Source organism: Zonotrichia leucophrys, chromosome 1 (assembly GCF_028769735.1).
Source record: "Zonotrichia leucophrys gambelii isolate GWCS_2022_RI chromosome 1, RI_Zleu_2.0, whole genome shotgun sequence".
Lineage (NCBI taxonomy): Eukaryota > Metazoa > Chordata > Aves > Passeriformes > Passerellidae > Zonotrichia > Zonotrichia leucophrys.
The window spans coordinates 27514736-27541558 of NC_088169.1; the positions used below are offsets into that span (position 1 = coordinate 27514736).

Genomic DNA, 26823 nt, shown 5'->3' on the forward strand with positions numbered 1-26823 from the left:
AAACATTATTGTAACATAAGCATCTTGGTTTCTCATTGTGTGGAGAATCATTCCTTGCTTTTTTCTTCCCCGAAACTGGGATATTTAGAGCATGCAGCTCTTGAACTTGTTTATTTTTCTGTTTTTTTGAAGATGATGACAGAAAACCAGGAAGGATTCAGTGACATGAAGAAGTTTTTATGTAGAGGAAGGTTGATGTGACTCTTTTTGTGTCTAAGAAAAGAAACCTAACATTTGAAAGGCTGTTAGACATTTTCCTTAAGAAGTCCTTGGCCATGGAGTTCATCTGACCAGCTGCAGACCTTTGCATTTGAGCTAAATATTTTAACCTTCTTAGAATGAGATTGGGCCACACCAAAATACCTGGCTTTCTTGCCCCTGCTGAAAAACTGATAATTCTTTAGGTCTACCACATCCTTATTATTGCTCAATAATCAACTGAGCTAGTCAACTGAGTCAAAGCACAGTGCTAGAAATACCTGCCACTAGTTAATTTTTTCTTTTTGGTTTTTCTGATATACCTTAATTAATAGTCAAATGTTCTGCAAAAGGTTATGTGTGTTACATTCAAATTTGAAAGCTTTTAAAAGTGGAAGTGAATGAACTTTAAATACCTGTGTTGTTCAAAGTGCACATTGTGTTCCACTGAGAGTTAATTTAACTTCAGAGTCTTTATTTATGAACATAATGTGTCTCATTTGCAATTTTAGGCTTCCATGCTTTCAGTCTCATATAGACAGAAAAAACTGTCACAGCTATGCTTCTGTAGAAAGGCAGGTGGTAGTGCTGGTATGTATAGTTTAGACTTTCTTCACAATCCCTTACTACAAAACCTCAGTAAGAATACATTATTTAAATAATTAGTTATAACATTTAAATTTTTTAAGTGTCTTTGTACAGAGTATTTCATTCTGGATGCGTAACCCAGAAGAATGAGAGTTCCTGTGAACTTGATTTTCATAATGTACTAAAAGAGAAGCAGTGAAACCAGTCTTCAGATAAACCAAAAAATATTTTGCTATGAGCAGTGAATGAAGTAATGTTGAAAGGACTGGCTTAAGATGTGGTGAACTGTTTTTCCTTCCTCCCCAAATCTCCTAGCACTTAAGAGTGTTTGGGCTATTGTGTTGCTGGGATGTCACACACAGAAAAAGAAATTTTGGTTTAGTTCTGTCTTGGTGATTCCCAGAGCAATTCAGTCCAGGGGGAGGGGGTATTTCTTGGAGTCACAGAATGGTTGGCGTTGAAAGAGACCTCAAGGACCATCTAGTTCCAACCCACCTGCCATGGACAGAACACCTTCTGCCAGACCAGGTTGCTCAGAGCCCCATCCAGCCTGGCCTTGAACACTTCCACTTGAACATGTACTGGCATCCACAACCACCTGCACAGTAAATTTAAAAAATACACTTTTATTTCTCCTCTTCTTTTTATGTGTAATATGAGTATTTACTGAGTTGAGTGTCTTCAAAGTTAATCTTTTACTAGTTTTAACACAAAATTGCTTTTACCTGATAAAGTAACCTAGTCTGGGTCTAAAGATGTCCACATAAAGAAATAAAGGTGTGATTGTAGCATGTTAACATAATCTAGCATTTGCTCTAGCAGCTTTGTCATTCCCAAAGGCAGCATTTTATCTATCAGAACTGACACTGTGTGCAGAAGCCTGAATGGTGTGAGATTGCTAGCACTTGGAAAACATGTGCTGTAGCATTATTGTCTAAACTTAGAGATAGTGTGAATTAATACGTCTGTGTGAAAACCATGCCCCTGTTTCATGTGGATTTGGGGATTTAGAATTTCAGGGTGACCTAAGTCATTTCACAGCTGATTAGAAGCCCCCAAAACAAGCCCAAACACAAAAGGGTAATTGTTGTGAATTTATTTTGTTGCCATGTAGTGCTTGAATTAGATAGAATAGAGGGAGTGCTCTGGCCTTGATACCTTTTGAACATTGTCTGCATGTGCAATTTCAAGATGTTTCTTCTCTCTTTAGATGATATTTTGAATACAAATAAGAAACTTTAGCATTGAGAAATTGCCCAGTCACCATAAATTTAAAGATAGAAGAGAGTTGTTTAAGCTTAGTGTTGCTCTAAATAATTAACTCTTTAGATTTTTTTGGTAAGTTTTTCCATTTATAAATGGTTTAAATAGAAACAAGAAAAGATAGGACAAAAACATAAGTGTGTGTTTATATTAGAAGTACAAATCAAAGTGAAATACTTAATATACATACCTATTTATTTTACATGAGGGTGGAAGGCATGAGTTACCTGGCAAAGGACAGTAACTCATGTAAGCTGGGAAGGGCTGACTCAGCAAAACATGTAAAGAACGGCCCCAGAAAAAAGCTAGAACACTATCCAGGGTTTGAGCTGTTCTTAAGCCAAATGTCATAGAAGACAATGCTTTAGAGTTTTCAATAACCATTAAAACAGCTGTGGTCCTCCAGTTGTGCTCTCTGGAATCATGTGACTTAGAGAAGTTTATGGTTAATGTTTTGATGGACGAACTTGTGTCATTAAGCAGGTTTGCTTTTCAGAGGAGGTTTGGTGTACATCTGTGTACAAGCTCCATTCATATTTCTTGAAAAGCAAACATTTCCCACCAGCACAGCCTGGCAGCACTAGTATAGACTCTGAAAATGTCAAACCTCTAGTAGTTTATTCATATGAATAAATTACTAGCATCTTTTAATTTGCCATGATATGTTTTGACATGAAAGAAGTATCTCAATTTCAGGTATCTTTTGTTTGGAGGGAAAAAAATTGTCTTGTGTACTGAAAAGAGAAGGGAGGCATCTATTTAAAAGTAAAGAAATGTTTGATTTACTTCCTGACTTTTTTTTTTTTTTGCCTGAGATTTGCTCAATGATCTGAACTAATTTACTCCTCCTATATAGTTTCAAATATATGTATAGGATATATGCAGTTTATTTACTTCTGGAAGAGAGGGTTCAGGAAAAAACAAGCAGTCTTGAGGTTTTGGCTGTTGCATGTTGGAACGCAACCCTGTGCTTTAGATGTTGAACTATTTAGGAAATTGAATTCATTCTCTATTAATATAATTCTGCCATATTTAAATTTCTACATGAAAAAAGAGTGCTATATGTTCTGAAGATCCTGTTATTTTCTTCCATTTTCATATAGGAGCAATCAGTTTTTTGTTACATTAGTGCTCCAGATTAATTGTTTTTGTATGGTCCTACTTGAAGACTGAGGTTTCACAATGTGGAAATTTTGTGAGATTTTTCTGGCAATTTCAGTGTCTTAGTAGTAAGCAACTTAAAGAAGAAGCTTATGCATGTTGGAGTCAGAAAGGTATAAATCAAGTCTTTAGAACATGAGATGCCTGAAGTGTTGCGTTTACTTTGAAATGTAAATTGCCCAGGAGCTGTTAGCATAAGTAATGTAACTCAGGGTTGTTTACGTAAATAAAAAAAATAGAAAGATAAGATGCTTGCTTCTGTTTAGGTTTCTTCTTGAATTTTTATGTGGGAAGCTGTAGAAATTAATATTTCAGATGAGTATTAATTGTTTAAATAATTTTCTGGATTGTTGGTTTTCCACACTGAATAAAGCAGCATGCTGGAGAGTTGCTTACATTTTTGAACTTCAGTCTACAGGAAGTCATTGAGACAAAGAGGCTGGAGTTCTGCCTTGAAGTGGAAAGAAAAGAAGAGGAGATATGGCAACGATTTGTGCAGAGAGTGAAGGAGAAAGCAGCAATGTTGGAAGAGGCAGAGCAACAGGCAAGCATGCCTGTCTGTCTTGAGTTTGTTTTCTGAGATTTGGAACAGCTAAGTTCTTAACAAAATCACTGGTTGATATTTATAATTTCCTAATATTTTGAGGACAGTAATGCATTAAATCAAAAGCAGTTTGATTAGACACCAGCAAACAGGAGAATATGTCTTATGAGGAGCAGCTGAGGGAGCTGGGGTTGTTTAGCATGAAGTAAAGAAGGCTCCGGGGAGAGAGACTTTATTGCTCTCTACAACTGCCTGAAAGGAGAAGTGAGTTTGGGGTTTGTCTTTTCTCCCAATTGCTAAGTGACAAGATGAGAGGAGATGGACTTAAAGTTGTGTGATGGGAAGTTTAGACTGGATATTAGAAAAACATCTTCACAGAAAGGTTGTTGAGCATTGGAGGACAGGTTGCCCAGGAAAGTGGTGAGTCACCATGCCTGGAGGTATTTAAAATATATGTAGATGTGGCACCTGAGGACGTGGTTTAAGGGTGGACTTGATCTTAAAGGTCTTTCCCAGCAGCGTACATGATTCTGTGATTCGGTAAATAGATCTTGTTTTGGGAAGGCAGGAGCTTACAGTCTAAAGGCATTGGTGGGTAGCTGGTGCACATCTGTAGAGGAGGAGTTGATATAGTGAAGTAAGAGAGTGATGAATATAATGTTTGTGTTTCTTTGCCTTCTTTAGCAATGTGAGAAACACTGGTATGCCATAACACAGTAGGTACTTTTTGTGCATAGATTGCTCTGTAAAAAACAAAATTTTAGGAAAAAGTATTTCCTCAGGCTTTTCAGAGTGGGCCATGTGTGCTTGCCAGACTTCCAGATTTAAGTATTAAATCTAAGCTCAGCCCTCATACTGAGAGATTTGAAAGTGTGTATGTCTGGTATGCTATTGGTTTGTTTCAGTTCTGGTTTCAAAATCTCATCTATTCCCAGCTGCCTTAAGGCTGTTTGAAAATGTGGAATGTATCTTGGCTCTGTTTTTGAAGGTTTAGTCCTGTCAAGCTGGACTAGCAAGATAGGATCTTCTCATCTACTTTCTGCCAGGCTCTTATTGTGGTCATGTGTATTTATATTCAAACACTGGTTTAATTGAAATTGGAAACCTGTGTATTTTTATTAGTGTTCTTTTCTGTATGTCAGTCACCCAGCAAAGCTGTAGCAGGTTTTTGAGGTGTTCAGGTGCATATTCTAAATAAGAAGGCAGCTTAGTATTTGTTTTCTAAATCTCTTAAGACCCCCATGCTACTTGTAGAGGAAAAAAAAAGAGATTCAGTCCTTCTCAGTGTGAGGCTGTTCAATTGGAAGAATGCTTAGTCATGTTCAAAGCAGGTTCAGCAAGGTCTTACACAGTATCTGTGCTAACCCTTTGATATTTTCCTTGTATGATTTATACCAAGTGGTTTGTGAACTCTACATATTGCAGAATTACGGATATTAGTTTTTTAAGTTCCTGATGTGGGAAAGTGATCATGCAATCACTCCTAAAGAACATTTGTCATGTTCTCTTACTGCTGTATTTGTATCTGGAAACTAAAGAAAACTGGGAATTTCTGTTGAACTTCAGATTTCTTTCACATCATTCATTTAGAGGAGACTTGCAGGTGCACCTATAAAATTTGGTAGTCTGCTGTGTACAGCAGGCATATTGTTATGTTTATAGTCTTAGTTAGTTTCTTCTTTGCAAAAGCAGGATTCTAGGAGAATTTGTGTGTGGGGAAATGGGAGATGAGGAAGGATGAAGTACCTCATTTGTTGTCACATACAACTTCACAATAGGTTTGAACTGGTCAAAATACATCTGGAAACAAAAATGCATTAGTATGTCAAAAACACGTAGTCAAAGAGCCGAGAAGTGGGTAGCTTCTTGCAGCCCACCAGTAACTCCCCAACCAGACTAACTCTGGTTGTATTTAAATCTGATCAATATACACTTCCCCACTATATTCTGCTTGAGTCATCTTGATTTAATCTGTCTGTTGATAATTGGTTTAGCTCTAAAGGCCTCCTTATTTTGATACAATGAAGATACAGTAAAATGTAGGAGGGAATCTGATATTCACTTAGTGCCTTCCATGTTTTCTACCTGTACTTTGAGTGTAGTATCCTGGATCATGAGAACAGTCTGATAAAAGTTATTATTTTTCTGTATTGCTGCTTTTTAATCTTAACAGTTTGACTATTAACACAAGCTGACATGGGTTTTAGTGTTATTTTGCAGAGGGTTTTTATATTGTGATATCACCACCTTGTGTTGCCAGTTGGAAATGTTGTTTTTTGTGCTTTCTTTAAATAGGTACTGACTGAATTTGAATATCTTACGCTAATGCATCAAGAAGAGGAGCTGAAATTAGGGAAAGAGAAAAACCTTCTAGAAGATGAAAAAACACAGTTTGTTGAGAAGAAAGCTGTCACTGAATCAAGTCAGTCACAAGTGTCTGTCTCTAGCCCTGTTAGTTTGAAGACACAAGGACTGCAAAAAGTAAGTCATCAGAGAGCAATGAGAAAGTTCTTCACATTCACTTTTATAACTCAAATTGCAGTAATCTTTTAGAAAAGACAGATGCTCCTATTCTGTGATAAGGAGACAGAAGTGTATAAAATACCGTCATGCTTGGATTTACTTTTAGAGTAATTGCTGTATGTTCTATGAGCATTGTTTTGTCTTTCTTTTCTTTTTTCCATGAAAGAAGCAAGATTTTCTACTTGAAGTCCAATGCTTTCATATCAGAGATGAAGGAGCTGTGAATGTTGGAGAGCAGAGCGAGAGGGAGAGTGAGAAGGAGGAGTTAGAGAGAGAAATTCTCCCAGGGAATTTCAGGAATAGCACTCAGGTTTTGAATGGTAGGGTATGTTAGTAGTTTTATGAAGTAGTCTAACTGCTGTTTGGCCCATATTAGATGTGTCTTCCTAGTACAGATTTTTGAGAGAAGAAATTGAAAAAATTGGCTGTAAAAACACCAAGAGCAGAATATGACCCAATAAAGATTTCACTTTCTTCCCACCCATACACTTCTTTCTTTCACCACTCTTAAAACGAAAACTTGAATAAATTGAAAATTCAGAAATACTTTCAAAAGTAGTGTCCAGAATAACACTCCCAACTGATTTATATTAAAAACGTTGAATTAAATGCTCATGTATTAAATTAAATGGACTTAAATGTTTTTCTCCTCCAAAACCAGAAGTCAATTAACTTACTAATTTTCTTTCCTGATAATTTACAAATTTACTGCAGATAACATTTTGTTAATTAATAACTTCCTGCAGTTGAAAACAGATTTCTTGGTTCTGAATTTATTTATTACTGCTACATTCTGAAGAACTTTAGAAGCTATGTTGGTGCACATATTTCCCCAGAATCATCAAGCTTTGATATTTTTGGGATGTATGCTAGAAGCCTAATTTGCCCAAAATGTATTCCATTTCAACTACTGTTATCAAATTCCTTTTCCTGAATTCCTTTTTTTTTTCTGGATTTGCATACAAAAGTGGAATTCTTGGTAACAGAAGTCATTATCTGCACTAATATGAGTAACTCCTCTGGTTTAGTTCTATTTCTTCAGAGTATGCTGAGTTTATATGCTTGCTGTGGTTTTTCAGTTCCAGCTTTATGTAGCACTGATGACAGAAGACACAATATTGGTAATTTCTCATGAGGAGGCAGTGATTCGTGGTGTGCTCTTGAAGGTATAGGAGTTCCAGTTTCTTACTGAAATGTTTGGCTAATATCTCTTGTTGCTGCATTCTGCAAAAGAATAATTTTTAAGCATGATCTCTACACACACAGTGTGCTGGTTACTGTCATTGTCATCACAGGGTTTCTGTTACAGCTCTGCCTTGATATGGGTTTGCCTTACCTAAGTGTGGTCACCTTGCTTTGATTTTAAATGCATTGTGCCAAAGAATCCCTGCCTGCCATAAACAGTTCCACTCAGACTATGAACGGTGTAGTACAAAAGTATTCCGTGAATATATCCACTGCAAGCTTCCTGAAGAGTTCTTTTCAAATGGTATTGCTTATTAGTCCACTTAGTGTTATTTAATACCACTATTGACATATTTGAACCATTTACTGATTTTGCTGATAAGTTTTTGCTTGTAGGCTTTTATGTACAAGCAGTGTTCTAAATTTCAGATACAGTCTTCTAAATCAAAATTTACTGAGATATTTTTGCAATGCTGTACTGTTGCAGGATAGTTCATCTGATATTACTAACTCAGTATGGAAAGTACCTATATTTGATGTTTTGAGTGTGGTATTCAGTTACAGTTGAAGATTTGCAAAAACTCCAGGCTGGTTAAAACAAGTTCTAAGTGCTTTGTATGTTTTCATTAGTCGTGATAACTAATGGTAAACTATTAAGAGGTATAGTTCTCTGGAGTTGTGTTATTTGACTGTTTAAAAATGAAATACTAACTTGACAGAAATAAAATGGATTGGTTTTGCCTAAGTGTTACTCTTGTTCTGCTTCCTGTCCCTCATGTGTTATTAAAAAGGCGTAAGATTTCACATTTAACTGAAAAATATTAAGGTTTTACATCTGTTTTAAATATCTTGTGTCATTTATTTATTGGAAAAAATAGGTGATTTGTGTGAACTGTACCAGAAGAGCAGTGTGATTTGTGATACTTGTCATATACCACTGTACTTACCATATAGTCATGGAATATCTCAAGTTGGAAGAAGAAGACCATAAGGAGTTGGAAGAGACCCTTAAGAGACCCTGACTCCAGCTTTCTGCTCCTTACAGGACTACCATAAAATCCAAACCAAATGACTAAGAACATTGTCCGGATACTCCTTGAACTCTGACAGACTTGGTGTTGTGACCACTGCCCTGGGGAGCTGTTCAGTCACCAATCTCACCTTCTACTTTACTCACACAGTGATGCCATAGAATATACCATGTAATTTTAGAGGGCAGAATGGATCTTAAAGATCATCTAATCCCAAGCCCCTGATATGGACAAGGACATCTCCTACTACACCAGGCTGCTCTACACTTCATCCAGCCTGGCTTTGAACACTGACAGGGATGGGACATCCACAACCTCCCTGGGCGCAACCTTTTCCAGTCCTCACCACCCTCACAGTAAAGAATTTCTTCCTAATATCTAACCCAAATTTCCCCTCTTTTAATGTGTACCCATTGCTCCTTGTCCTAGCACTACAGTTCATCAGAGTCCCTCTCTGGCTTTCCTGTAGGCATCCTCCAAATACTGGCAGGTTTGTTCCACACAGCCTTCTCTCTCTTCTCTGGACTGAACAGCCCCAACTTTCTCAGCCTATCTGTGTAGGGTAGGTGCCCCAGTCCCCATATCACCTCCTCTGGACTTGCTCCAGCAGTTCCATGTTCCATCCAGAGCTGGATGCAGGACTCCAGGTGGGGTCTCACAAGAGCTGAGTAGAGGGGCAGAGTCCTCTCCCTTGCCCTTTTGGGGTGCAGCCCAGGACGTGGTTGGCTTTTTGAACTGTGAGTGCTCATTGCCTGCTGGTGTTGAGTTTTCCATGAACCATCACCCCCAAGTCTTCTGCAGGGGGGTGAACTCAATCAGTTCTCTGCCCAACCTGTACATAAAAGATTGTTTTCCTTCAGTAGCAGTGAGAAGGAATAGATAATGAGACACGAACCCTTCATTGACCAGGAAAGGGTCAAACTGCTAATTGAATCATCTCTACAGACAGAACAGGCTGTTACATAGGAGGAAAGGGTTAAGAGGAGACACTCGTTTAGCCCACACACAGCCAACATATGACTTTGTTCAAGAGAAGAAACTGGGACAGGCTCTGTCTCTGTGATTGCTCCTTCCTGACCAAACTGTAGCTTGATGAAGGACTATTTTTTGTTTGACTTTGTACCATTGACTGGGCTATTTGCAGTTGTTGGATTAGAAAGATTGTTGGATTAGAAAGCATGTTTTCAGCACTCAGTTATCTCCCAGTGTGCTGTCCCAGCTGCTGATGTTAGTTAGCTCAAGCACAGCTCTTGATGAGTGTTACAAAACTGCACCAAAAGACAGATTTAGCTGTCTATAGTCTGGCCACTTTGCTGAGGACAAAGACTGAGAATAGTTAAGTACTGTTTGACCTAGATAGCTCTGTGCCTGGCTGGTGCTAGAGAATGTGCTGTGCTTTGACAGCTGGGAACCATGAATAGGGACATGTGGTCCCACATGTCTTGGTCAGATGGGTTTCTGTGCACTTGCACGTGCTGGCCCTGCAGGACTCCGCAGCAAAACAAAACTGGTGCAGGCACCTGTGCAGGTCTTTGGAACGGGGGGATTGTTCAGTTGTAGCACAAGAACAACATAGCACAAAGTAAGAGAGCTGGTGGGTACTCCTTTTTGTTTCCTTATATTTGTTTAAGCAGTGGAGAATTGTGTGGGAGATCCCACTGTTGTTTTGTTGAAGTTTGCCCAAAGATGAGATACCAGGTAAGAGCACAAGTGCACATCACAGCCTGACAGTGAAATGTAATTCAAAGAATTATAAAGGAGCAAGTAACAGTATTGTCTGGAAGTGGAGAATTAATAGTGGTGGTAGATAAAAACATACATGTCTCCTTGTGGTTTACCTTAGCCATGTGCTTTTCAGTTGGACACTTCAGAGAGGTTTTTCCTACATGTATAATGGTTGCAGGACCACTTATTAAGGTCTCTTTATTGTTATGGTACTTTCTGCAAGTGGCTGCTGCAAGATTACTTACACCCTGTACAAATCTGAAGGCTTTATTTTTTGACTCCTTTTCTTAAGGTTATTTTGTATATTTATTTACAACTATATATTTGAAGTTACTTTGTCAATAACAAGACACAGCCAGTAAAGAGTTTTATCTTAAATCTGGCTGACAGGTTGGGCTCAAGGAGTTGCAGTAAATGGGGTTTCATCAAACTGACAGTCAGGCACCCAAGGCTCACTTTTAGGTTAGTGCTCTTTAATGTTTTTATAAATGAACTGTACATAGCAGTTGAATGTACATTAAGGAAGTTTACTGATGATGCTAAATTCGGGAAGCTGTGCACTCCCTCTAGGACAGAGAGGCCTTACAGAGACATCTGGATAGGCTGCAGAGCTGTGCAGTTCCCAGCTGATGGAAATTTACAGGAGCAAGTGCCAGAAATTCAGAGGAAGTTCAGACTGAACATGAGGAAAAGACTTTTCACTGGGAGCATGGCTGGAACAGGCTCCCCAGGGCAGTGGTTGCAGCACCAAGCCTGTCAGAGTTCAAGAAGCATCTGGAATATGCTCTTAGTCATATGGTTTAATTTTAGGTAGTCCTGCAAGGAGCAGAGACTTGGGCTCAGTCCTTATGGGTCCCTTCCAACTGGAGAAATTCTATGATTTTAACTTATGGAAACACAAGCCTCTTGTAACAGCAGCAACATAATATTTATATAGAAGGAAGAATACTCAAAAAAAAAAAAAAGAGGAATTTTTTAAGACCTTTTTGAACACTTCTGTAATTCACATTCAGTGAACGACTGCAAAAGGTACTTCAGTGTAATTCATGGATGAGTAAAATACCCAGCTGGATTTTTATGAAGTACTGAGGCATCTACGTCTCCACGTTTTCTTTAATAAATGTATTTTTTCAAATCCAGACCCCAGCATCAAGCCAGCAAAGCCCTGATGGTAAAATATAGAAACTTGCAGGATTTTAAGGCACACAAAAAGCGTCCACAGGATGTTCGCTAGGGTGCGCTCGAAGCACATGGCTGTGGATTTTGGGGACAGGACCGTGGCACTGAGCAGCTGTCACTGGCCCTGAACAGCCCCGGCCAGTTAAACCTGCTTTTGTCGGGCAATTGGTGTGAGTGGGCTCCAGAGGTGCCTTCCAACATCAGCAGTTCCATAATTCTGTAGCTCATTTATCACGAACAATTTCTTTTTTCTTCAAATATTCCGAAAATATTAACTTATTTTCTGTAGAAACAAAGGTGTAAGCACGGAAGGCAACATAAAAGTAAGTTCTGTGAGAGCTCTGAGATGATGTGGTTGATTATGTGCTAGGGCATTAAAATGCTGGAAGTAGTCTTTATAGTTTGAAAACCTAAAAATACAATTGCACCTCATTCTGAGCCAAAATATTTTAAAATTACTTCCTGGAAAGGTGTGAGAAAATAGCATATTTTTCCTGTTGAGAACTACAAGTGAGATGTGTCAGGGTGGTTTCTGGATGACCATCATGTGAGCTTTAGACTTTCTGAAAAAGAGTATTTATGGAGCTACACAAATATCTTCTGGCAACAGATCTCTAAGTATCTCTTTAGTTTGGGGGTACCTATATTCACAGTCATTAAGGAATAATCTCTCTGGGCACTTCAATATATCAGAGTGTGTAAGTGCAATTTTCATAAATGAGAAGCCCACCAAATCAATTATTTCAAAATCAAATTCTGGCTTCTGGCAGAAGTTTGCCTTTCTCTGATTTTCATATCCAAGTGTGAAGAATTTTGATATATTTCTATTCATATATACAAATCCATGTTTTTTGTAAGTGTACCTAGAGAGATGTACTCACAGCTGCTGTTGTCTGTGGATATACAGACCACTCACAGCAAGTGGCAGAGGTTAGCTAAGAGTGGGCCTTGGGCTGTGTGGTTCCTGATCAGTTCAAGAGACTGTTTCGGACTATTAACACTTGGTCTGGGTGCCTGCCTGCAGAGTCTGCATTCCCTTGTGCTGGGAGTCAGAATTCTTTACCACCTCATTAGTCCACACACTTCTGGGGGGATGATTGTTCCTGCTGAGAGGAGACAGCAGGGCAGAGCTCTCTGCAGATTTTACACCTCTGTCCTCGCAGAGTGGAGATGTGGACCTGCTCCTTCCTCTGGAAGATGCTGGCTCCTTCACACAAGGCTTAGAAGCAGCAGACTGGTAGTCATCATCCCTTTGGAGGGAAGAGAGAATAATTGGTGTGTTTAGAAAGATGATGGGAAGGTGCTGGTGTCTGCATAGCTGTTTCTCATGGCTTCTGCTTCGGTTTCATTGGTAAGTCAGGGGAAAGGCAGAGCCTGAGTTCCATTCCCACTTGTGTGGGCAGTGGGAAGATGATCAGTCCTTAGAGACTGGGCAAACAAGGATCCCAGTGCATTTTGGCCTATCCATCTGACAAGGTGTGTGAGCACAGGCAGACAGGACACACAGAGCTCTGCCACAGCCTTTCCTCAAATGTTTGTTACCCCCATCACGTCACGGGGTGTGACAGGGCTCGTTTCACTTGCAGGCTCTGGTGAAAAATGCATCCCAGGTTAGAGACACAGCAGGCAGTACTGGTGCACTGTGCAGAGGGATGCAAAACACCAGTGTTGGTTTGTGGCTGTGTCCACAGCAGATGAATGACATCCAAGCTTTGCCCCAAAGTCAAATCAATATATACCCCTAATAATTTAAAATGTACAAATATGCTGTGTGAATACCTTCATGTGAGAAATAATTCCATTGCCTGTCCTGGTGGGGTTTCAGATTGGCATGTGTATTTTTTCTCCAAAGTTACAGAAGTTATTTTTGCCTATGCTTACTTCTCAAGGGAAAAAATCTCTTAGGCAAGTCAGAGTATCTTCTGACTGCTTCTCAATCTTCATTGTATTTATTCTCACAAAATACACTAAGAAGTTAAAAGATTGGAAAATGAGAGCTACAGTGGGTAAGGCTCAGATTTTTAAGCATATTTACTTTTTTTTTTTGTAAATTGCACCCACTCAGTGAAGATGAGCCATGGAAGTAATTACACCATTGTTTTTCATGTGTAATTACAGTCCTGCAGGAAATCTGTGATGGACTAGGTGCTTGGGCTAACATTATTTACTCGTGAAAAGCACAGGCGTCTGCTCACCAAACTTGTAAATGGATCTCAATCCTACTGGTTTTTTTGACTGGTAAACGAAGCAGAAGTGCTTTTGTGGAAAGTGATCTACTTAAGGAAGAGAATGCATTCTGAATTCTGACTACTTTGAGTTAGGTTTATACGAGACCTTGGTTTCCCTAAGTACAAAATTTCAGTGCTTTATGCTGTAGCATTGTGATTTCCCAGCCACTTCGGTTTTGGAGAGGAACTCATATACGTGTTTAACATCTTCAAAACCAGACTGGGTTTCCATGGTGTGGACCTGAAGTGTCTGGGTGGGCCTCACCAGAGGAGAGGCTTCCCTGATACATAATCTGTTCTGAGTTGTCAGTCCATCTTGCTGGCCTTCTCCAGCTTTATTGAGATGGTAAAGAAAAAAAAATTCCAAGTTCATGTCAGATTTTACTTATTGCTCCAGTATGAATACTGTGTCTCAAAAATTCCTTGGCCTGGTGGACAAGTTCATTGTCTGAAATGTGAGAAAGCTCATTTCAAATTGCTCCTCCAAGTCTGGCAGAGCAAGGGTCTGGGTTTAAAACTTTTCACACTCTGAAATAATTTGTGAATATATTTCCTGTAGTTTCTTACAGGGCAGGGCTTTCTCTGGTCATTGAGTGACAGTATCTTTGGGAAGGCAGTTGTTTCATGTGTGACTTCTTGGAGGCTCTGGAGTCATCAGAAGTTAAAAAAAAAAAACAAAAACAAAAACAAAAAAAACTTTAAGAAACTCCATCCCAAAGTTCTGTTGTTTCTGGGAAGGCAGCACTCTGGCCCTGGGAGCTGGTGCTTGCCAGAAAGCCCTTTGTAAGCTCCTGTCTCAGTCAGACCTCAGGCTCATCCCTGACCTCACTGCTCTGGCTTTGGTAGGGCTAAAAATAGTTCAGTTTAAGAATCTAGTCCTTGAAAATATGGTCACAGAAACTAAAGATCACAATAACCTGAGGGCACTGCTGATAATGTTCTGGGTAAGTGAAATGCGATTCTGGTGGGTGGCACAGCAGGTTGCCCCAGTAAGGGCTTGCATGCCTGTTGTGTGTTCTGAGTGTGCCATTCTGTGCCTGTGAGGTCAGGAGTGTTCCTTGAGAGTTTTTTGGGGTGATATAATGGAGTTTGTATATTGGCAGAACTGACTGGATCAAAAAATAAAGATAGAGCATTGCAAGCTGTGAATCAGCAATTGCTGCAAACAGTTGGCTGAGGTTGCTGTCGCTTTAAGTAGGCAAATAAAGGAATTACAGCCTAATATGCCTGCTGCTGAAAGCCTTGTTTGGAAATTTGCCTGGATAGGATGTTTAAAAAAAAGCCCATACAATCCCTATGTACTTCTAAAAGATTATTTATAGCTTTAAACTTTTTATAAGGTGCAATAATACAAATGTCATATCTAAGAATGTAATACCTGAAGCAATAAATTCCCTGCTTTCTTAACAGAAAGACAAAACCCACATGCAGAAGTTTCTGGGCCCTGTCTTGTGCAGCCTGGGAGGTTGCAGGTGCATTGGTGAGTTTAACTGGAGAGGAAAAAGAAAGTATTTACTGTTTGATATGAAATAAAGTTGGAATTACTAAAAATGGTGAGCAGGCCATCCAAAACTGCAGAGGAATTTACAGATGTGTGTGATTTCAAATAAATTAATTTTGCTCTGGCCAGCATTCAGTCAAGAGTGCACAAAGACTACAAAATTATCCCTAATCTTGTAACTCTGTAAATGTAAGAGACAAACGTATGAGACACACCAACTGAAGTGTCTTCTGGATGTGTATTTTTGTATCATCCTTAATCTGCTCACCTTTGATAGCTGGAACCCAGTTAATAACTTACAAAAGTCATTTAAATAATGGCTTTTAAATAATGACTTTCTTTAAATGGAATGTTTTCATGTAGCTTCACAGAAAAAAAAGTAGATCTGAGACTTAGGACTTCTCTGTTTTGAAAAACCAGATCTTTTTTTCAGGTAAGACTGGTTTTTAAAAAAGATTACAGTTGTCTTGGAAATGTAATTTCTTTAAAATTTGGAGGGAAAGGCATATTGTGCTTGCTGTCAGCCTGGGTTTCACTGGTTTTTCTATTTGGTACATTTTTGTGTTTATTTCTTCTCATTGTATTTTAAAGGCAGTTTTATGGAGGCTGCCAGTGAGGGGTGCTGCGTGATTACCCCAGAGATGATGGAGCTCCTGAATCTGTGTCCTGCTGCCAGCCAAAAATTATGTTTAAGCATAAAAACAAACCCCCAAGCAAAGGAAAGCTGTGAAAGCCTCACTTTATAAAGCGAACATTAAAGGATTGTCAGGATTTTACTCCTCAGAAGCAGCCAGAATGGAAATCCTCAGGCAGTTTGTACTCTGTGAGAGGGGAGTGGCAGGAAGGATTCAGCAGTGTGGGATGTAGAAGCTGTCTGGCAGGGATGAGGTTTTCATGAGCAACCTGGGGGCAGAGAGGAGAGCGGCTGGGGTGGCTGTGGAAAATCCTGACCTTCCCAAGGTGGGGAGTTTGATACAGTATGATCTAATGCTTGGATGTGGAAGACTCTTGAGATTTTTCTGTCTCATTTTAGTTGTCAAACACACAAGAGATTATTTTGATTTAAACCAGTTTAACAGTATTTTATCGTTGCACATTTTTATTTTCTTTTAATTCTAGACATAACAGTATATCCTTCCTCTTTCATCTCAGCCGCTTGCTCACTAAATCTGGTGAAGGTTCTCAGCCTTAAAGCTGAAAATGTGCATTACCTCGGTCCAAAAGAATGCTCTTTGGTAATATACTCAGTGGTTTACATCCAAGAAATACCCTTCAAAGAAAGAAGTGCACAGCTGATGTCACTGCCCTGCTGTGTTGACACTGGAGCTGGAAGGCACCTTGGCTCTGTCAGGCACTGTGCAGATGCTCACTGCTTCCTGTGGTGGCTGAGGAGGGTTTGGGAGTAGATCAAAGTAGAGAATAAAAGTGCAGCTATAACCAGGTAAGACAACAGGAAACTCCCTGTATAAAAGAAAGAACTTCCATCTGGGATTTCTGATCTGATTTCTTTTGGTGTTGGAGCGGGTGATGTCTGATCCTCTTAAGGAGGGGCAGTAGGACAAGAGTGGTTCTGTTGCAGTGAATATTGGAGACAGTGGAAGAAAAAAGTTCACCAGCTGAGATTCAGCAGTGGCAGGAGTAGTATTTTCTCTTTCTGTCAAAGGCAAGACTTGAGTCCTGGCTCCTACAGAACCCTGAAGAGAAAGCTTTTTCTTCTCCTTTCTGAGCAAAACCCAGGGAAATAAAACACGTAATTTCATTTCGTTGTGCACAAACTGCTCCTCTGGACATAATGAAACATTTTGTTCTTTGGCACAAGAGGGGCAGTGTGGTCTCAGCACTCATCTGCTGTGTGAAGTTTATCCTTCAGACTGCCAGGGAGGATTTGTTCAGGGCTTGTGTGTTAATGCCTTGGGCATCCTGATGATGCTCTGGGGTGAGCAGGATCTGGGCTGGGCAGCAAGGGACCCTGCTCATGCCAGGTGCTCTGCAGCACACCTGAGCCTCAGCCGTGCTTGTGGCTGGAGGAGCATCTTCAGAGCCTGATGGAGCTGCTCTGTCCTCACTCAGAGAGAAATGAGGGCTGTCACTGCCTCTCTGCCCTTCAGATAAATGCTCCAATGGCTCAGCTGGTGGTAGCAGGGAACGGGCTGATTTTCAAAGGATGTTTTTACTTTGGGGCTAATTTTCAAAGCATTTAGGGATTAAACCTGAGCCTTTTAGTTAAGAGAAAAATAACCTGTGTCTCTTTCTCTGTTGGTTCCCATTCCAGCACCAGCTTGCTTTTTCTTTCCATGCTTCTCTGTGATTTCTTTTGTAGGTCATAAGGGTCTTATCCCCTTGCCTTAGTGTCTGCAGCTTGCCAGGGAGCTGCTGGCAGCAGGGCTGATGCAGCTGTACAATCTGCCCTGGAGGGATGGGCCTCTTCCCGGGAATGCACTGCAGGCTCTTGGTGATTAACTGCAGGCTTTTGCTTCATGTAATGCAAATGCAGCATGGACATGAAGTAACATTTGCCATCCTTTTGCAAAAGTTCTGAACATAAGAGTTTGCTGAGTCCTGCTTGGGAGGGTTTGCTCATTATCAAACCAGCACTTTTTTAGGCCCTGCTGCTCAGTCTGTCACATCTGCAGCTCAGGACTGTGTGCCATGGCACCCAGAGGAGGGCAGCAGGAGGGAGGAAGCTCTGCAGTGCTGGTGGCAACTTTGTGGGGCCATGTGCCCTGATGAGGCTGCCTGTGGCCCCCTGCTCCGTGGTTCTTAGCAAGGCAGAGGCTCTTGCCCAGGGGCAAGGACGGATTTCTTCATCCTTCCCTGCAGACAGTGCTATCCCAGGATTGACTGTGAGGAAATTAAACATGGATCTCAATGTCCTTAAAACTGCAATATGACCCCATGCTTTTAGTGCTCTGTAATTCCCACTGTGAAAAGCTCTTCCAGACTCCTGTTTGGTTCTCTTTCACATGTGCACATGCTCATCTTCACCTCTTGCTTTGTAGGCATATATTAACCTTTGCTTTCTGAGTGCCTCTTCCATGAAATGTCTCAGGGGCTGATTATTTTCCTCAGGAATATTGGCTTGCACCTTCTCAGTGTTATTTTTATCTTTTGACTGTGCAGGATTTGTAAAGTTTTCAGGCCCTGTTGTATCATTTCCCTGTGCTCATGGCTGTAACACCTCCTGGCTCCATACTGGCTCCAAATGCAGCATGCTATTTCCTATAAACACTAAGGAGAAGACATCAGCTTGACATCAGCTCAGATCCAGTAGAGCTGTCTACCCATTGCATCAGGGTTCCAGGCCTTTGCTGGTGCTTCAGATTCCAGACTATTTGTATGGCACTGTATTTATTTAGTGGCATGGCAGAAGCTCAGCCAGGGACACTTGCCAAAAAACCTCAGTGGTTAAAACTTTAAAGTGAAAGAAGCTATAGTATGGAGAGAGAGAGGATGAACGTGGGATTTAAACCTTCTTCCCTGCTCTTCCCTGGCTGAGGTCACTTGGTTTGTTCAGTCTAGTGAAGAGGAGACTGAGAAGAGAGCTCATAGCTTCCTGCAGCATGTCCATAAGGGGAAGCAGAGGGGGAGGCATTGATCTTTTCTCTCTGGTGACAGTGACAGGACTGGAGGGAATGGCCTGAAATTGTGTCAGGGGAGGTTTAGGGTGGGTATTAGAAAAAGGTTCTTCACCCAGAGTGTGTTTGGGTGCTGGAACAGGCTCCCCAGGGAAGTGATCACAGCACCAAGCCTGACAGTTCAAGAATCCTTTGGACGACACTCTCAGCACATGGTATCATTCTTGGGCTGTCCTGTGCAGGGCCAGGAGGTGGATTTGGTGATTCCTATGGGTCTCTTCCAACTCAAGATATTTTATGATTCTGTGATCCACATGGAGGACCCTGGGATCTCTGTTCATGTTTAGTTCTGAAACAAGGGCATTTCCCTGTGGCTAGGAATGCTAGAAAATAATCTTTCTGGGCCTAATATGAATGCCTATCAAAGACTCAATTTCTGTCATTTTGTAAGACATGGGATCAGTATGGTAATTGCTGTCTCAGGGCTGGAGCTCCCTTTAGGCTTGCACAAAAATTGAGTAGGTGATAAGAGCCAAGGCTGTGGGCAATTTTACATGGGTGAGTCTGTGCATGCATATCCATTGCTTCAGAGGTAAAGCACTTTGCACTGGATGCATAAAATATAATAATTCCCCAAATGGCAGATGAGAGCAGGCAGAGCACTTATTTAATGTTTTTCTACCCTTATATTTTCACAAGAGCTGGATAAAACATATCAGCCAGGAGCTCTTCTGTGTTTGTTTCTGGTGGGTGTGCCAGTCTGCGTTGTGTCTGCACAGGCTTCACGTGATCTTCCATAAGGGTTGGACTTGCAGTGACTTTGGGACCACAAGGGATGGGGGATAGAAATGTGCTGGACAGGAGGAAGGAAAAAGCCAATGGTGCAAAAGCAGAGCACAGCAGGACCTACAAGTGGATGAAGAATAACCCTGGCCTTGCTTGCAGAGCTTGTTGGGGCTCTGTCTGGTGGCAGAGGGTGCCCTCTGCACAGCCCCACAGCTGGCACTCGTGCTTCTGTGGTTGCCAGTGCTCTCGGGCCAGAGCTGCCCCCTCACTGGGCATCCCAGCCAGCCCTGCCAGCCCCTCCATTTCCCCCTGTGTCCTCAGCTCCTGCTGAGCCCAGCCTAAACCCAAGAAAAGCATGCAAAAGCATGGGGTGGCCTCAGCCAGGGTCAGGCATAGCCATGGCAGAGGCTGATCTGAGCTCACATCTCTGTGCCTGTGTTGGAAAGACATTTTAAATATTTGGAAAAAGAAAAAGAGAAGGAGAAAATATGAATTTGACACACTTAAAAATTTTAACTATATAGAACTAGGTCGCAGAATGTATTAATTTAAAAACATAAGAAATACTTTAATAAATGCAAAGTAATGTTGTAACTGATCAGCTTCTGAAAACCTGAGGTAAAAACTGAGTTATACTTATTAGGGTACAATGGAGGTTTAAGTGAGACATGAAAGAGATATGTTCTGACTAATATATTGCATTTGCTGTAATTTTACTAAGTTTGGGGCATGCCTGGCACTGTGCCTTCCTTCACTTTACTGCTGCATCATAGGAACACTTGATGCTGTCAGCAGAGGGAAAGGAGCAGGCACCAAGAGTGGATTTTCAAATGCATGTTATCACAGTTTGGCCCAAGGAAAAGTGATGGCTTAAAAGAGCTAAAATCAAAGCTGCAGCTCTTAAAAACATCATTTTAGGGTCTCCTCGACCCACTTCTGGCTGTGCTCAGGCCACTAGAAAAGTCTGAACTGCCACACTACCTCCTGTACGATGACAGAGGGACTCAGTTAGAAAACAAAGAAAAAACTGTAATCTCCATCAAGCCGTAATGAAACTAAATTTTGCCTTAACTGTGTTCAGTTCTGCTGCTGCTGCTGCTGTCACATGCCAGAGGCTTTTGTTCCTAATTGAAAATGATAGCTCCCTGGGTGCTGGGGAGGCATGTGGCAGCCTTTTATTGCCGTGTGGATTATGTGCCCGCTATATTTTACACACTGCCTGGAGAAATGCGGCAGATTTTATTGATAGGAGCGACCATCCCTCATCATGTTTTTTTCTTCTCCCTTGCATTCTTGGTGCAGCTCATTTCCAATTTTATTAACATCTGGGATGTGGTAGGAAGGCTTCAGTACAAAAATTAGCAGAGGCCTCAGGAAAAAAAATCCCCAGTGCTTGGATTACAGAGACGCACACAAGTATAATTCTGATATTTCAGTAAAATAGAACTGAGGGAAAAAAAATTAAAAAAAATTGATCACAAAAAAGTTAAAGAAATTTAATTTGTCCTCAAAAAGGTTAAATTAGTCTATCAAGCCAAGGAGATTAATGGAAGTGCAAAAATGAATATAGTTTAGAAACTAAGCTTCAGAAAGCAAGATAAGGCTAATGACAAAATAAATCACTTTATAACCATCTACCAAGAGTTATGCTCATGACTAATGAGGTACTGGGTGGGTGTCCCTTTCTAAGCTGTGCCCCTGCCCCTGCAGGGGTGGAGCAGCAGCTCCCTTGTCCCACCATCACCCAGCAAGTTTGCATCTTTGCATCCTGCTAGGGCTGTGCTGAACAGGGGGGATGCAGTGCTGGGCATCACCAGCTGCGGGCTGCAGGGCTGTGAGACCAGCCTGCCCTGCTGCAGGGCTGTGAGTCCAGCCTGTGCTGCTGCAGGGCTGTGAGACCAGCCTGCCCTGCTGCAGGACCAGCCTGCACTGCTGCAGGACCAGCCTGCCCTGCTGCAGGACCAGCCTGTGCTGCTGCAGGACCAGCCTGCCCTGCTGCCAGCCTCACCAGCATTGAAACCAGCAGGACACTTCAGCAGAGGAGTTCCAGAGTGCAGTTTCCTCTCCTCACTGCTGAGAAGAGCAGCATGATAAAAGCTTCTCTGCATCTGTGTGAACCTGATACAGGTTCATAATCAGGTGAGAAAATTGGCTGACCTGGGGAGCTCCTTCTCAAACTACAGCCATGCCAGCAGTGGCCCTTGTCTGCGCCCACCTGAAAGCCCACAGGGGGTTTGGATGCCCACATTTAGCAGTCCTGATTTTGCCCTGAGCCCCCAGGGTTCTCATGGTTCAGCAGCAGCTGTGCCTGGGCTGTGGGTGCCAGGAGGTTGGTGTCTGACCCAGCACTGCCCAGGGCTCTCAAACACTGACCTGACCTGGCCTGCACCCTGCTGCTGCCCCAGCTGGCACAGGGAAGGGGCCAAATTATTGATAGATCAGCCCCGTCCCAGCACTCCTGGGTAATTGCTGTGGGCTTCATCCCTTCCTGCTTGTGCTGAGCCTCAGGAGTTGCCTGGCAGTGCACAGGGGGTGGTGGGAGGTGCTGCCCCACCAGCTGCTGGAGTATCCAGCCATGTCTAAGGTGGCTTTGCTTCAGGCACCAGCCAGTGTTGAGGCAGTGATGTGATTTTCCATATCCTTGGGACAACCTCCTGAGCTGCTGGCTCCCCTCCCAGCACAGTGTCTGCCCCCCAGGATGGGGAATGTGGGGGCTGGGAGGTGCCTCAGGGCACTCACTGGCTCTCTGCTCCATGTAAATAACCAGACCCTGCCAGAGCTGATCCTCCCCACCCCAGTTACTCTCCCTGGCTTTCTTGTGCTCCCCTCTCTCAGCTAATTTAGACAAAACAAAGCAGTGCTTTTAACAAACTGTCTTGGGCAAAATCTAGCATTAATTTGGTATGAGTTTCCAGAGCAGTTTACTGTCCTATGGTCAGGGTAAATGGATGGAGGTACAACATGGCAGCTGCTCTGCATGTTAAGCCATGGGAAATGCTCAAGAATGCATTTTACTGCCTTTAAATCTGAATGAGCTCTGCTCTATTTCATTAACGGCTCTTCTGTGAAGATTGGAGAATTGAAGGAAGGGGGATTTCATTTTTTGCTTCAGTTTCCAGAAAGTACCTGTTTCAGAGTCCTCTGGCATTATTAGATAGTTTGGGCATTGCATGATTTCTGTAATGCATCCTATTGCTGCATCTCCAAACTGGTGGAAGGTCATCAGAGGAAATTCAGAAGCTGCCAGAATGGCCATGCCCTTCAGACCAGGGTGTCACAGCTCAGACCTCAGGGTGGTTTTCCTCAACTTCTGGTGTTGCTTTACAGCTGACATCTGAAACTGTTCCAGTGCCCCCCATGCTGTAGCTGCAAACGCAGCTTAAATGGACCAGTTTAAATGACATCAATCAGGATGGCATGCAGCTCAGCAAGAACACCTGGCTCTTTTCTGGTGCTGAAGGAGTGATGGTGATATGCAGAAAGAGATGTGTATGTAAATGCATATATACATGTGTGTGGTTTATGTGTTACATATACGTATTTATCGCAGTAGTGAAGGCAAAGCTCACAGAATGTTCACAGAATAAGCTGAGTTGGAAGGGACCCATGAGGATCATCGAGTCCAGCTCCAGGCTCTGCACAGGACACCCCAAGAGCCACACCCTGTGTTCAGCTTGAGGAGCAATAACCACCATCTGGAGCAATAACCCTCATCTCAGCCACTCCCAGGAGCTGCAGGTTGTCAGCCACCTCATCCAAGCCTTTGGAAAATCATCTGCTGTGTTTTCCAAGAGCAGTAAGTTAAACAGGTGCTCTAAAATTGGTCGAATTTGTGAAACTGCTCGTGGTCCTTCTTCTCCCATGGTTCAGTGAGCCCCTTTCAAGGGATGCCCTGGCTGGTCCCTAAAGGTCTCCATCACAGAGGCAGTGGGTGAAACCAAAATCCCTCTCCTGAATGGGGCTACAATCACTACTCACTGATTTCCCTTTCTACAAATCCAGATTATTGTGGCCCTTCCAGTGGTATCCACTTACATTCAAATGTGCTTTTATTCATAGATTAGTGTGAGTTATTTGGCCGTTCTACACCAAGTGGTCTACAGGCCCAACAATTTATACACACACAACTTGTGTCACTTTCACAGATCTATTGCTTTTTTCCTGCCTTGCAGAGATTCATGCTCATTTTTCTGTATGAGACATATTTAAATGGGAAAATAAAAATGACACATTAATCCTTTCCTTCCTTTGCCTCCCAGATGAGCAAAACTCTTGGAGTAAACTCAAGCCTGCTTCTTAATTTATGGAGAAATGCAGAAGTCTAAATCAAGCTCCGAGAAGATTAGATTACAAACTTGGAGTGGAAAAACTTTAAGGAGAGCAGTTCCCCAAGCTGCTGAAAGCTTTGAGTTATTGACGGCCCCAAGCTGCCGTGGACACCTCTTCTCTCCCAGGACAAGACTAAAGAAAACTGTTTCCCTGTGGAAAATGCCACAGGGCACAGCTGCCAGCATGGCAGGGCTGCAGATGCCAGCCTGTCCCCGTGGCACGGTGCTCCGGTGGTGCGGAGTGCTGGGCAGGAGCGCTGTGCTGAGCACTTCTGAGAGCTTGGGCTTCTGCAGGGACTTTTTTTTCACAACCAACTGGCACAAAAGCTGCTGCACATCCAGCGTGGGGCATCCAGCATGAGAAGTAGCCCCAGCACATGGTGGTGTCTCGGGAAGCAGCTGGTCCTGGTTGCATTTCACATGTCCAGCTGTGTCCTGTAACTGTTCCAGTGTGGGAGCGTTGGAGATACCTGGGCAGTGCTGCCGTGGATAAACCTGGTAATCTGACAAGAGAAACAGGCCACGAGTGCAGCAAATGTTTTCCTGCCTCTTCGAGGCACAGCAGTGTGTTTCATCAGAGGAGAACAAGCTGGGAGCAATAGACATAACAGGATTAAAATGATGGCTGCTCTGTCATTTTCCACGCTAACCTGGGTGCCTGAGAATTGCTGAAATATGGTTGAAATGCCGCCGTGATGCATCTTGTTTAAAAAGTGATTTGTTAAAAGAAAATCCAAGCCAAATAACTGAATCTGCTCCATTAAAATAAAATGTAAACACTAGCCCCATGGTTTAACCATCATGCTTTTTGATAGCCTTTAGGAATTGAAAGGCAATTCTCTCCCCCCCTCTGCATTATTATATAACCTCATCAGAAGATAAACAGCCTCCTTACCCCCAAACACTTTGCAATTTGCATTTAGATTGTTTGATGCCAATGTTCAGGATAAGATACTTCCTATCTCTGTCAAACTAAACCTGATTGTCATTTAGCAGAGTGGCAGTCAATTTATGTTTCCATTAACGCAGATCCCAGACAATTATCTGGGGAGGGGAGAGGGAAAAACCTTAACAAATTGCCCTGCTGTCTTCAAGGCTGATTTTCCAGTGGGCAGCTGTAGGGCAAATTTGACACACCCAGGAGGAAGAGAAAGGGAATGCCTTTCTGCTGTTGCTGGGGAGAAAGGTGTGGGGGTGGCTCCCAGACCCCTCGGCTGTGCAGCATCAAGTGCCTCATGGAGGCTGCAGGGATGTGAGGCAGGGTCACCAGCCCTGGGCCAGGATGTGTCAGTCTTTGACTCCCAGCCTGATTCAATGGCAAAGCCAGGGCTCCCTGTGGGTTTCCTCAGGCATGTGTCCACTCAGCAGCTGGAGATGTGCTGTCAGACACTGCCCTGTCTCCAGAGTCCTGTGCCAATGCCATCCTTGGGGACTCTGGCCCTTGAGCACTCATTGTGGTCCTCCTTGGCCAGGAGGGATGGCAGAGGACATGCCCCCCCCGGCAATGGGATTGCCCTGCACTTCTGCCACACTCACCCCACAGCTGCACTCCAGGGCCAGCGAGGGGTTGCACTCACTGGCATGACTGACAGCAGCTCTGCCAAGCCCTTGTGCAGAAGCAGAGCACAAATGTAATGTGCTTTCCTTCTCTGACAGTAAGTTAGAGACACTTCTCCCTTCCCCCCTGTCTTAATGACTTCATTTTCCCTCTGCCCCCTTACTTAGCTGTGCCCCATCACTCCTGTGTTCCCCATGAGGATTCCAACCCCTCCACCGAAGGCAGCTCCCCATGGCTCCCCCCTGTCGTTTGCTGGAGGGCAGCACCAATGGCATTGACCAACTCAAGGTTTCCCCAGGCCAGGCATTTCCCCCAAGGATGTTCACCCTTAACTAAGCCAGTCCTGTCCTTTCCAGTGCCCTTTCTGAGAGGGGTGGGCAGGTAGCTCTGGTACAGCCCCTCTACCTGGCAGCACTCCTTGCTCATGGGCTTTTCTGCACACACACATGTGTGTGTCACACAGGAGGTCACACAGCTCAGAGTCCTGTGTGCAGGACTATTCCTGTTGCCTTTGCAAAAGCACTGCATTGCATCTTGGCTGGTGCAAAAGTGCCGTTTGTGTTGGAAACAGCTTTTGTGACTCCCTGGCCAAGTCAGCAGGATGCTGGCTGTCTTTCCCTGAGGCTGCAGGGGTCTCCATAGGAAGCAGAGACCCAAGTAGAGGTGGGCTCACCTGCAGTGGAGATGTACTGTACTCACACAGGCTGTCAGGCACAGGCTGCAAGGGGACCACCTTGGTACAAGCTCTTTGATGTTCTGGCTTGTGGCCCCTTTGTGGCACCATGGGGCAGGTGGTGCTGCTTGGTGGCTGAGAAAAATCACGTGGTTTTCTGAAGGGAGGACAGACGCCCATGCCCCAGTGATTGAAAATACATCTGTGACCACTTGGAAAGTTATTTTTGCTACATGAAAGGCTGGGGCGCGAGGACAGGGCCTTCTCCAGACTGCAGCACCTCTTGGCTTTTCTTCCAGTACAGCTCATTTATTTGGTTTGGCACCAACTAAGCGAGCCATGTAGCTGCCAGGTTCACCATGTATAAGGAGCTGCTGATGTCAGGAAGAGCTTTTGGCTGCAGGAAAGCCCTGCAGATGTTGTCCAGGTGGTTCTGCTCTCCACGAGCATTTAGAAACAGTCAAACCGTGTAACAATTTTACAATGATTATTTTTCTTTCAAAACATGGCCTAAATTTCTATCAGGCACTGGAGCAGAAGCACAGGGTGACACGCAGTAGGACGGCTGTGTGAGGTGCGTGGTATGTGCTGGCAGCAGGGCACAGAGAGATGCCAGAGGAACAGGACTGGCAGAGTGTGGAGGGGGCTGGCACGCCAGACCAGCTCAGAAGTAGCTGGCAGGCTCCTCTGTGCAGCGTTTTGCACCATGCTGCCTGTCAGCCAGCCAGCAAGGCTTAGCACAGGGAGAAGTGCTGCCTGCCCACATTTAAATTTGAG

General features: G+C 42.9%; 1 protein-coding gene across 1 annotated transcript in view; it reads left to right on the forward strand.

Moving 5' to 3' along the window:
• SEPTIN10 (septin 10) overlaps positions 1 to 8040 on the forward strand; it is a 23729-nt gene extending 15689 nt beyond the window's left edge. Inside the window, 3 exon segments of the mRNA XM_064709848.1 lie at positions 3622 to 3754; positions 6050 to 6235; positions 6444 to 8040. Of these exon segments, the coding sequence (XP_064565918.1) occupies positions 3622 to 3754; positions 6050 to 6235; positions 6444 to 6611 (487 nt within the window). The 3' untranslated portion in view covers positions 6612 to 8040.
• Positions 8041 to 26823: the final 18783 nt, after the last annotated feature.